Here is a 13,225-nt window from a genome sequence, read left to right as displayed (position 1 = left end):
ATAGGCAAGACGCCAGGGCTTAATTTTGCAGGAGTTTGCTCTGTAGAAAGGAGCCCCAGTGGTGCAGTGGTTAAGTGCAGGGCTGCTAACCAAAAGGTCGGTGGTTCGAACCAACCAGCGGCATCACAGGAGAAAGATGTGGCAGTCGGCTTCTACAAAGATTGTCAGCCTCTGAAACCCAATGGGGCAGTTCTACTCTGTCCTACAGAGTCTCTGTGAGTCAGAATCGACTCGAAGGCAGTGGGGTTTGCTCTGTAGATACTGCTGAAAAAAACATGCTGGACCATCACACAGGTAACCAAAGAACTCACTCAACTCCAAAGCAAGTACTGGCCAGCTCTGGATTGTTTAAGAAACTCAGCTGGAGCTCACCCGGGTTTTACGGAGGTGCAGCAAGGTTGAGAAGTTAGAGTACTCGGGAAAATCCTTGGTCTCCTGGACACAATGCAATTTCAGCAGCACAAATTAATTTTCTATGAAACACGTGACTATGGAAAGTTTGAGCATACATGAGATAGATGCCAGGAATCATGGCATTGTTAGGTGCTACATAAAAACAGAATTGTAAGGGGGCTAAGCTTAAAGATTGTTGAGGTTAGAAATGTGAATCTACAGAACAAATCAACACAGGCTGCTTGGGCAGAAGGAGCACTTCCATTAAGAAGGAATCCTTCACTACACAATCAGTCTAATAGCATCTGTCTTCTGGCATTTCAAAGGTAAAGTAATTTACAAAAAGAAATAATTTCTACACTTTTCAGAAATATATCCACTATAAAAAGGGAATTGGAACTGAAGACTCTATGCAAAATAAACATTTATTTCAGTTCCTTAAGCAATATTACTAAGATTAAAAAACAAAAAAGAGGAAGAAGAAAGAAACAAAGAAAAGCTGTGTCTCCTTGCAAATGAAGGTCTATTTCAAGAGTGTAGGAGTGGACCATAAACTCCTACCCCCATTACTATGAAAACAGAAGAAATGGATGGTGCCTGGCTACAACTACTGAATGTTTTGAAAAGGACCCAACAGATGGATCCTGATCCAAAGGAGAAAAAGCATGGAACAGAACTTCAAACTCATACGAAAACCAGATTTACTGATCCACTGAGACTGGGGGAAACCCCAAATCTAATACCCACAAATAATCTTTAAACTTTGAATCAAAACTATCGCATGAAGCTATTGTTAAACAGTTTAGCCCAATTAATACAAAAATGTTTGCCAGAGCATAGTGCTCTTATAAAGAATTATCTATATAAGCTTAATCTGACAACAGTTCATCTAAAGCACAGATGAGAACTTTAAGGGACAAAGAGCCTAAATTAATGCTGAGGAAACAAGATGGGTAGAGACCGTGAGAATGACAACCGGGGTGGGTTAACCAGTAAGCAAAGTAGGCACGGGCTTATTGCATTTACTTACTGATCTGTAGTGCACAATTTCACATAGGTTTCACCACGTCAAAAGTGAAACTGTGTACTACAGATTAGTAAGCAAGCACAAGTAAGCCCGTGCATACCTTGCTTATTGGGTAATCTGTCCTGATGGTGACACAGTGTGAAGCATGTAACCAATGTCACTGAAGTGTTCATGTAGAAACTGTGAATGGATGTACGTTTGGTTGTGTATACTGCCACCCAAAATAAACACAATATTAAAAAAAGAGAGAGCTGAGGTGTGGAGCAGGCTGCTCAGCCTACGAGGGGAGATGTCTCTCATCATCCTTAAGCCATATTAGTCGTAATTGATCACATTTCCTTGTTTGGCACTTCAGTTCCCAAAACATTCTGTTGTGTTTGAAAATAAAACGCTCGTCTTTAGTTTGGTGGTCGCTGATGGGAGGACACAAACTGTTCTGTTTCTTTTTTAGGAGCTAATGTCCCAGGCTACCATTACATGTGAAGACAGCAGGATATGAACTGCTTCCCCTTCCTGGCTTGGATTCACCCCTGATGCTCCTGCCTTTGGGGTCTGTGATGCGGGAGCTCAGTCCCAGACATGTGGCCTCACACGAGCCATCTTACTCTCCATGACTGAATTGGCTTGATCCTCTGCCTGGTTCGAGTGAGTTCCAGGGTAAGCCCACTTAGATCACACTCAAGTGTTTCCAAAAAGGAAACGTCTACCAGCTGTGAGTGACTCGCCACCCCACCCCTCAGTTGGCTCTAAGTCCCTGATCTGGCATCCTGTGATGCCTCCTTCTTCTCTGCCCAGGCCAGGGGCGGAGGTAGCTGGAAGCCTTTTCCTAGGTATGTGCCCGATGTAATCTTCCTGTTGGGCAGGCATCCTTTAGGATCTTTCATAATAAGCACTACCATGTAGGAATAAACTAACAGAGGCAGTCTTGGTGTTCAAAGAGATCAAGAGGATAGGCAGATAGCCTTCTTATTAATTTTTTTAACCTAAAGCCTGCAGTTACATGTAACACTGCTCAGACACACTGAATACTGCTAACTCCAACTGAGCTTAATTATGAGTTCCCTAATTTGACTCAGTTGGATGAAAGATCTGAAAAGTCCTTGTTGGACTTCCGACTGAAATAACAAATTTTTAAAACTCTGCACCTCTGTTGTGATGAGTTTCCATGGAAAACCAAAAATCCAGAAAACATTCTTCATAATTAAAAGTGTTTGCTGCTATAAAGAGCTCACAGTTTAAATGAAGTGTAATTAAAATTTAAGAACATATGCTGTGTATTATGGGAGGTTTAAGGGTTGTCTATCAATCAAGGGACTTTTTTAGCTTCACTCTTATAAAATTTGTGTTCAATGTGTACTCACCAGATACTGGCTGAAGTATACAAACTGGGTACTGACGGTCATTGTGGTTTACACTGAATTTAATTTACTAGCTTTAGAACATATTTGGTATTAGGCACTGTATTTTTATTAACTTAAAATATTTATTTCTTCTCTTTAAAAAGAGTCTCACCCTCAAGGGCAGGGTGTGACTGTACCTTACCCCTGTCTACGTCCCCTTGGTCCACACTGCCTTGGACACAAGAAGATGCTTAATAAATGCTTGTTGACAATGAGGTGGGTACTGGGTTACAACTCTCTGGTCCATGGCCTACTTGACATGTGACACTGAATTCTTATGTATAAAGTTCTGAACATATTGGGGAAAGGAATCATATTTCTTTAAGCATGCTTCTTAACACTTTCCATTTCCATTTAAATTGAATCAAAGCAAATATCCTCAGGGTTACCATCTTCCTATCAATTTAAAGGGCAAAGGCATCAAAACCAGAAATGCCAGAAGGAGGAGAATATGCAATTCAAGTCAACATTTATTGAGCACTTACTTGGTGAAAAGCCCAGGACCAGGTGCTGGGGAACAAATAAGAAAACCCGCAGGGCTAACATTTACTCACAGCTTACTATGTGCTCAAGGCAAGCGCTCTCTAAGCATTGATTCATTTAATTCTCACAATGCTAAAATGAATAGGGTTCTGTCAGGCAAGGCCTTACAATCTAAAACAGTCATCCTCTTCCCTTATTTCCTTGTGTGTACCCTCATGCCCCACCCCACCACCAGTCTGGGGGAAGAAGAAGGACAAAGGACGGAAAGAGAGAGACAGAGAAAAACAGAGAGAAAGAGAGAGGAAAAGAGCTAAAAAATGGTCTGGCTTTTAAAGTTTGCCTTGATTACAGTAGGAGGCAGACTATGCAATAATAAATTTGAATTTTTATCAAAAATTATCTTCACAGGATGCCAAATTTCTTGAATGAATGCTTCAATAAACCTGTTTTGATTTTTTAAATTATTAACTAAATTCATTTCCATTTTACCAGCATCTTAGTTTTACTCCAGCAACCTCCTCTTCCCCTTTAAGATCCAACTGATTAGGAATAGTGGACTACTAGCCCAGAATTACATTGTAGTTAGCAGTATCGAGGAACTCTAGTGAAAGACACATTGTAAATTACTATCTGTGGGATGAAGCCCTAGTTGCTCGGTGGTTAAAAGCTACGGCAAACTACTGCTGCTAACCAAAAGGTCGGCAGTTTGAATCTATCAGCCGCTCCTCAGGCAGTTCTACCCTGTCCTATAGGGTCGCTATGAGTCGGAACTGACTCGTTGGCAACGGGTTTGGTTTGGGTTATATGTGCTATGAAGTGAAAGTGTAATGATATATTCTTCATTACTAAATAAGCAGACAATATCGAAAATTTTTGTTTCTCTAAAAAATTAAACCGAAGGTATCATAAAAGTTCTTGCATAATAAATTGTACCGTTTCTAGAAACCAAATCTTTCCTAGAAACCAAAGTCAATTCTCTCCATTTCCCCAAGAAATAAAACCCATGCAGGTTAGAGAAAGTTCTTAACACAGTTTTTGTTCTAGTAACCAGCCAGGTGCTGTTCAGTCAACTCCAACTTACGACCACTCCATGTGTGTCAGAGTAGAACTGTGCTTCATAGGGTTTTCAATGGCTTATTGTTTACAAGTAGATCACCAGGCCTTTCTTCCGAGGTGCCTCTGGGTGTGCTCGAACCTCCAACCTCTTGGTTAGCAGCCAAGGGTGTTAACCACTTGTACATCAAAGACTCCTCTGTTCTAGTAGAGAAATGAAAAGCAAAGCCAACAGTTGTGGACTGAAGGCCAAGCACCCTGCCGGAGGACAGGCAGGAAGCTCCACGGACGATCTTCTCTTCTGGAAACTCCAAGAACACATCAGCTACTGCCAGGGTCTGGTGATGTAAATGGTTAACACACTCAGCTGCTAACTGAAAGGTTGGAGGTTCAAGTCCACCCAGGGGTGCCTTGGAAGAAAAGCTTCAGCCACTGAAAATTCCCCGGAGCACAGTTCTACTCTGACACGCGTGGCTTTGCCACAATTCAGAGCTGGCTCCACAGCAACTGGTTACCTAGGTCTGGGGCAAAATGTCACCATTTTAGCAGAAAGAAAAAAGGTAAGGGGTTCTTTAAAAGACAGAAAATTTACTTCCATTTCAGCTTTTAGCAATTTGCCTGTCAGTGAATTAGACTGCTACGTTTTGAGAGGCCTGTCAGCCGGTGACTGACAGATGCAAATTTGTACCTAAAGATGAGTGATGTGTCACTTAACTAGATTCCACTGAAAGGTGTGTTTCCCTCAGGCTGCCAGCCTCAGTCCCTTCCTTCAAGCAGCAGTTAGCAGATTTGTCTGTTCTTTCTGTCAGGTTGTGACCCTGGAATATGCAAGGTTGAAAGCGAAACAACTGCCTGCATTTTGGCAGGATCTTCAGGACCCAGTGGAATAAAAATGGCTACTTTCTTTCCCTTCCCTCTAATCAGTCTGGTGTTTTCTTCATAAACCCTGGCCCACCTCATTTTACAAAGCACAAAAAGACTCTGAACTCCTTGGGGTCTGGCATTCACACTCCAGTTCTTTCATCTCTCCCCTCAGCAGGTAGAATACAGCATGCACAGCGCTTTGCTCATTCATTCTGCTGACCAAGTAATAAGACTGGCGAAAGTTTCTAAAAGTTCATGTCCTATCTCATGCTTCTAGCAGATGCCTGGGGAATAAACCAAGAGGCCTGGGAAGAGGGCTCGTTATAGACTAGATGGTGTCCTCCCACAACACATGTTGGAATCCTAACCCCTATGCCTATGGATGTGATCCCATTTGGGAACAGGGGTATTTTTGTTATGCTAATGAGGCCACATCAGTGTAGGGTGGATCCTAAACCTAATGACTTTTGAGATATAAAAGGACAGATTAGACACAGAAAGAAGCAAGCACAAGATAGATGCCACATGGAGATCCCCATGGAACTGAGGGACTCTGGGTTTACCGAGCTGAGACAAGGACCTTCCCCTAGAGTGGACAGAGAAAAAGAACCTTCCCCTAGAGCCAGTGCCCTGAATTCTGACATCTAGCCTCCTAAACTGTGAGAAAACAAATTTCTGCTCATTAAAGCCACCCACTTTTGTGGCATTTCTGTTACAGCAGCACTAAGAGACTGAGACAGGGCTTTTCAGTGAACTTCCAGAGAGGACTTGTGGTCCCTGGTGGGGTGAGAGATCCTTGTGATCTCTGTGAATGCTTCTGCCTCTGGGGTCAGGCACCAACCCTGCATGTATATGCTTGCTGCCACGGTTTAGAAAACTCCACACTCAACACGCTGTGCAGTCATTATTATTCTGGTCCTATCGTAAGCAGGCTATGAAATTATACACATTTTTTACTTGAGAAACTGACAGGTTGTTTCAACAGAAATGTCACAAAATAAAAAATAAAAAATAAAAGCAAAAATGCTACAGGTTCAAATCAGAATTTCTTTTCTTCTATACCTACCTTATAAGGATGTTAAGAATCCAAAGTTTCAAGTAAACTTTCCCCTCATCTAGAAACTTTAAAAAATGATGAAAGTTTTTTTGAGAATAAATAATTTATCTGACGATCTTACCGAATCTCAGTAAATCACGCTAATAAACCAAAAACCAAACCAGTTGTCTTCAAGTGTATTCCAACTCATAACAATCCCACGTGCATCAAAGTAGAACTATCCACGGGATTTTCATGGCTGTGACCATTCAGAAGTAGATCACCAGGCCTTTCTTCCGAGGCATCTCTGTGTAGGTTTGAACCTCCAAACTGCTGGTTAAGCTGAGCACTTAACTGTGTATACCACCCAGGGACTCTGTAAAACCACGCTAATATTTGCTCCTTTCTTTTACTATCTGAGGGTTAATAGAATGGAAAAGCTGTGAGGAAGCTGACCTCCTCAAATAAACAAATCCACATCTCCCAATAAAGCGGTCCTGAGAAACTGGGTATCAGCTTAATAAGAGACAAACACTGACATATGCATGCTAGGTTCATTTTTCAGATAAAGGATGTATGGCTTCAAAAGCTGTGGCCTAGTGTGTACTCTCATGCTAAGCTTCCCAAAGAAGGAAATGAATGGCATTTGAGGATTAAAGGACTAAGGCAGTGGTTCTCAAACTTTAGCTCACACCAGATCCACCAGAGGACTAAAATCAGATCGTTAGATCTTACTCCCACTTTCACTCTCCGAGTTTCTGATTCAGAGATGCAGGGCAGGGCCTGAGAATTTATATTTCTATCAAGTTCCCAGGTGATGCCGATGTTGCTGGCCTGGGGAACACACTTGGAGAACCACTCCTTTCTGCAGGTGCCTGCATGCAGAAGCTTTTCCTTGTGGTCATCATTTATGCCTTCTGGCATTCTCTTCTAAAGCCTTGGAGAAAGGGGGCATCCTGACCACGGTGCTTTTGGCTTCTACAAACATATTAGCAAAGACTCTCTAATCCTGGTCATCTGCATCTTTCTGTTACAAAGCCTGAGACAGGTGTGTGTTTCATTCACTGGCCCAGATGGGGAGACACATCCAGTCTATGCTCACTGCTTTTACATTACCAAGGAACAGAGGGCTGGCTAGAGCAGAGAGTTTTAAATCAGCATTTCAGATTGAGCAGAGCACATAAAGCAAGGTTCTCTTTAAGCTTTTCTCTTTTTTACATCTCAAGGGGTGATGTCCCTCGCTTGGTCCCAAATAAGGCCACCCCTTTGAGTACAGATGAGGTGAGCTAAAGTTTATTGGAAAAAAAGTCTAATTCTCCAGCACGTCGGCTCAGAGGCTGGAAAGCTTCTTTAGGGATTAAACAAATCCTTTTTAAGGAGTACACTGCCTGAAACCAAATTCCATCTGTATTTCAGCATCGGCTGTGGTTGCCATACTCTGGAAACGGATTTTTATGGCAACAGGCTAATATCCCGGAAAAAGGTATAATGGCTCCAGGTCTACATACAGATGCAAACAAGAAACAACTGGAGCCACTGAAATCACTATGCTCCTGAGAAGGAGTTTAAAGTCCCATGAATAAAAGGCAGAGCCACTCAAAGACGAAAGTTCACTGTAACTCAAATAAAAGTGAGTTACGGGGCTATTTGCTAATATTTATTCCCCACCTAAGATTTGGAAGATGATTAGGATACCTCCTGGGTAGGTGGCCGTTACCAGCATTACCTGATTCATCGACTCTCATTTTTTTAGTAGGGCTGTCACAATTCTCATCATCCGACATTTCCATTTCCTCTTCACGACGGATGCCCATGAGCTGCTCACTTTGAGCATTCCGGAGCTCCTGAAATTAGAGGACACGCCAGTGTCAGGGTCACGAACACATGTCAACATACCTTTTCCAGTGGTCTTTTGATGTATTATGACTGACACATTGATGTTTAGAATCTGAAGGTTCTACCTGCCAAAAGCTGCCCTACCTAATCTAAAATGAAGTTTGCGTGGTGTGGGGTCGCGGAAAGACCAACAGCTTTAGTGCCAGACTTGTGATAAATCCCTGCTCTACCAATGACTAGCTGAGGACTCTTCAGCAACTATGTAACCTCTCTTAGGTCTCAATCTCCTCATTTGTATAAACGGGATTGCTGTCAGGGCAGTTTAAGGATTACACAGAAATACCTACCACCATGGCTGGCACACAGTAGGGACTCATAGTCTAGTGGTTAAGAACATGAGCAATGAAACTTAAAAGGCCTGGTCTACCACCGACCCTCTGTGTAATACTCGTTAAGTTTCTTCACCTCTTTTAGCTTCACTTTGCTCATCTAGACTATTGTCATAATGACAGTTTTGAGGATTAAATGAGTTATTGCACGTAAAATGGTATGCCAAACACTTGGTTTGCTAAGGTGATAATGCTGACCATTTTATTCTTTGCTTAGAGTGCCCCTCATGTGTATATGTGCCTGTGTAATTACACACAAACCATTCAGATACCAAAATTGTAGAATATGGAAGATGTTGGGGAACAAAATAAAAACGAAGTTTTTTTTTTTTTTTTTTGGTGTTTTGCATTATTTTGCAGGGTTTGTTGGTTTTGTTGTGGTGGTGGTTGTCTTGGCATCACTTCTGAACCCATGGATTTGGGATCGTACGTGACTTTCTCCACTTATCGGGGAGTGACTGCAGCTATGCCATTTAATTTTATTGAGCCTTCCTCTACCCTTTCACAAATGGGGATAATAATACAAGGCTGTTTAAATGTAATAGTGTATGTACAAATACACTGCAAACAGTAAAGAACTATGAAATATTTTTTTTTTTCTACTGTGGCTAAAATCAGGATACTATAATACCCTATGTTAAATAATTATGTTATTATTTTGTTATCAATCTGTGTATTTGTGACTGCATACTCATTTTGTTCTCTTACATGTAAGGTACTGTCTTAAATTTAAAACAGGGAAAGGGCTGCATTATTCTCTTTTTGTTCCCCTTTCAAACTGAAGTCTAAATAGAAGCCAAATAATTAAAAATAATTTCATTTTAAAATAAACAAACCTATGAGTAATAATAAAACTAAGTTATAATACTTAATGTATTAATGGCATGGCTTCAAACAGAGTTACAGTGCCCATTTGATGGGTGTGCGTATATTATTCTGTTATAGGCTCTTTCAGCTCTCTCCTTTTCTTAGTTCATAGCATTTAAATTGCAGCACTATGGAAAGGAGATTATTTATTGCTAATGGTATCTGCAACTCTGCACCCTGGGAACCACCACTGCAGAAGACAAGGAAGGGCAGCTAGAGAGGCAAGGACCTGAGGAGGGGCACCCATCACGGGACAGCCTTAAGGGGCCATTGGGACAATGGGCAAAAAAGGGGGAAAAAACAAAACAAAACAGTTGTCGTCAAGTTGATTCTTACTCATGACGACCCCATGTATGTCAGAGCAGAACTGTGCTCCATAGGTTTTTAATGCCTTCTTTTTCAGAAGTAGATCACCAGGCCTTTCTTCCAAGGCACCTCTGAGTAGACTCAAACTGCCAACCTCTCAGTTAGTAGCCAAGTGCTTAACCGTTTGTACTACCCAGGGACTCCCAGGGACAATGGGCAGTACCTCCTTATTTGACCATGCCACCCAGAAGAAAGAGAGGTGACGATTCCGTCTTCAACACCATCAGGTCTTGAAGACAGATGTTCCATGTGATTAGTGTGGCAATTTCTAGGTTGTAGACGGCTAATCTTTCTATTGACAAAGAGCCCAATTCCCAAAGAGGTGGCTTGAAAATACTTGAAACAAGAAAAAAGTCAGGTGGAAAGAATAAATGAGGCTGAAAGGGCCTGTTGTTTAGTCCCTGCAATTAATGACGAACTGTCATATAGTAGCTGTTCTTGTGAGGAAGGGTGGCAGAAAGAAAAAAATTAGAAAAAAAAAAAAGCCAAGGGTGTTTCCACAGGGTGCCTCTGGTTCAGCAGTAAATCACTAGGACATTCTAATAAATCTGTAAAGGTGTTGCAGATAATTAACAGATGCTGCACATGGGAATGTGGAAAAATCAAGCCAATTATCAAGCTTATATGCAACTGAGAAATCATCCACAACGTTAAATTACCAACTGGTATTTAATCAATTAAGGGACATGTAGGAAAGAAAGTCAAAGGTAATTTATAGTTCTGTTTCTTAATGTGTATCAAATGAGGTGGTGGTGGCTGCAGACTGGCAGAGCCTCCTCCCAGGAGCACATTTCAGGACTGCACACCTTCCACATGCCTGCCACAGCCATTTCTGCCTCCCAACACTGAGCAGAGCAAGCGGGCTTCCTTGGAACCACATGGGAAGCCTTAACATGTCCTGCTCAGCTAGGAGAGGACAGCACTGGGGGCAGCTGGGCTAAGGGGAGAGCAGGAAGTGGAGTCAGATGTGGCAGCACCATGATTTACATCAATGTCTAATACTTGCTGACACTCACTACTGACATCGTTTTTATGCCCAGGTTTACTCAGCGTTATGCCTCCTGCCTTTTTCCTAACGTTGCTTTTGATCATGTTTGGCTTTGATGTGAAAAAAAAACCAAAAAAAAACAACAGTAATACACAGACAGATCATTCGCAAATCTGCATGGGGGAGAGTATCAGGTAAGCGCCCTTCATCTTTCTGGCCCCTGAAAAATTAAAGGGAAAAAAAACCCACCCCCTCTTTACTCAGCGTCTTGCTCGCAGAAGCAGAAGTGTATCAGTCACCAACCACTTTCCGAGGCATTTGTGAACAAGATAAAAGATGTCCTTCTTAACAATAAACTGCACTAGCATTTTAAGTGTCCCATTATTGCGAAGTCATTCAGTATTCACCATAATAAGAGTGATAATAAAGGATTCATTTGGTATTCCTGTGGATGTTACTTCTAGGGCCATTGGTATTCAACGGTAATTTAGCATTAGTTAATGGGCACTTAAAATGCTACCCAAATGATGGATATCACATACTCTGTGGTTTCTCAAACTGTATATAAAACACTTATTTTACAAGTGTGTACCAAAATCATTAAATAAATAAACCTTACCTTCTATTTGGGATTTTGAAAGAGGGGAGTATCATTTAGAGAACTTTAATATTAACATGCTGGAGATGGAGAGGCATCCAAACGAAAAACATTCTCTTATTAAAAAAAATAATAAAGAAGCAAACAAAGACAGTATACTTACTTTTAAATTACAGGTTCAAAGCGTATACTACCCTGCGGAATGAACAATAACAGCTGGACGACCAATGACTAATGGTGCATTTTGGTCCTTCTGAGTGCCAAGGAAGGCCAAGTTCTAGACTCATTCCTTGGCGGACAGATACTCACACATCACACATGCATTTGAGGCTAGCCTGCACGTCCACTCCCCTCGGGAAGTTTACTCTGGGGAGAGGTGTGAGATAACCCAATGGCTAGCAAAAGGGACCAAGGACTAAGACATTGCTTATGATGAAAAGACGGGGATGGAAAGGCATACTTGCCATTTATAGCCCAAAGAGCAAACCATCATCATCACGTAGAACACTGAAAACAAAATCTGTATTTATTTCAAAACGAATATTGTATTTTAAATTACACTTTCATTCACAATGACTTATTAAGCAAAGCATCTCGGTTTATTTCTGACATCTTCACTACGATTGGGAAGGATTATTTTCTCCCTTGGCAGGGGAGAAAAGCACTTTATGCGTTATGTATTAAGTCAGCCGCTGTTCCAGATAAGGAACAAATCTGAGCTGGATTTGGAGCTGATAATGAGACCACACAATGGCTAGGGGACTGCCCGCTGTAACAAAAACCCTAATAGCTGCAGCCACACTATTCTCTGCCAATCCAGCTGTGTGATGGTGGTTAAAAAGTAATAATAAAATCACCAACCTCAGAATGCTTTCGCCAAATGTCTATGTTCTTGCGCTGAGCTTTCGAGAAATGGTCCCAAGCTTTTTGTCTGGTAGAAGCGTTGAAAACGGCCACAATCTGCTCAACTTTGGTGAACAAGGAAGTCAAACAAGACAAGTAATTTATGTTGTGATCACTATAGGGAAGCAAAGCAAAGACACTAGGAGTCTATGGATGATGTCACGATAGAAACAACATCATCAATATCCACCCAATTTGTGCCTTTTGTACTTACATTTTAGCAATGTTGGGGATGTCTCCCTTCAAGTCTGCCTCCACAACTTTAGGTTAAAACAAACTCTGCATATGACTGGGGAAAGATCATGGGCAGCTGCTTCCAAGCATTCTTTAGCTCTTGTTTAAAAATGTGATTTGGTATATCTATATACCTAGATCTATAAACAGACAGACTCTCGTGCTGGCAGACAGATATATAGACAAATAATGCTTGGGTTGGGGGCTAGAAGTGAAGCTGGGGTAGAGTGGCTGAATTAGAAAAAGCCAAACATATATCGTTTTCTCTTTTGGGCTCCATCTCAGGGACTCAGTTGCAGCCCTCTGAAGACAATACCATGTCCAAGTTTCAAGCTTGGGCAATGAAATAGTTGTGTCATGTCTCCCCTCTATCTCAAGGGCCATTTTTATTTCTCGGCTCCTTTTTCTTCCCCTGTTGTGCCCACCGTAGTCAGCCCTCTAGACCTCTGACAGGGAGTAGGAGCCATCACCTCCACTTCAAGACAGACCAAGGCTCACCCAAGCAGCAGCTCTACGTGTAGATCTTATTCCAATACAATATGGTGCCCTCCACAGTTCACTGTGACCATATACCATTCTGTTATTCTGTTATCACTTTCATAAGGCTCCCCTCCATCTGGCTCCAAAGCCAGTTCTAACTCTACCCTCTCCTTGACTTCATTTAGTACTTCTGTGGCTTCCAGGCACGGTGCTATTGGAATGATAAATGTTGAGGGTTTGTTAACAAAAATATATAGACAACGGAATGGGCTGTTAGTAGTGGGTGTTAGGGGTAGGGCCAACCATCT

At 41.8% G+C, this 13,225-nt stretch overlaps 1 protein-coding gene across 1 annotated transcript in view; it reads right to left on the bottom strand.

The window, feature by feature from the left end:
• ENOX1 (ecto-NOX disulfide-thiol exchanger 1) overlaps positions 1-13,225 on the bottom strand; it is a 331,173-nt gene that overhangs the window by 133,186 nt on the left and 184,762 nt on the right. Inside the window, exons 8-9 of the mRNA XM_004376606.2 lie at positions 12,162-12,268; positions 7,983-8,100 (exon numbers count right to left, since the gene is read on the bottom strand). Coding sequence (XP_004376663.1) covers positions 7,983-8,100; positions 12,162-12,268 — 225 coding nt within the window. The remainder of the gene's footprint in view (positions 1-7,982; positions 8,101-12,161; positions 12,269-13,225) is intronic.

This window comes from Trichechus manatus, unplaced genomic scaffold (assembly GCF_000243295.1).
Source record: "Trichechus manatus latirostris isolate Lorelei unplaced genomic scaffold, TriManLat1.0 scaffold00044, whole genome shotgun sequence".
NCBI lineage: Eukaryota > Metazoa > Chordata > Mammalia > Sirenia > Trichechidae > Trichechus > Trichechus manatus.
This window is presented reverse-complemented; position numbering and strand designations above follow the sequence as displayed.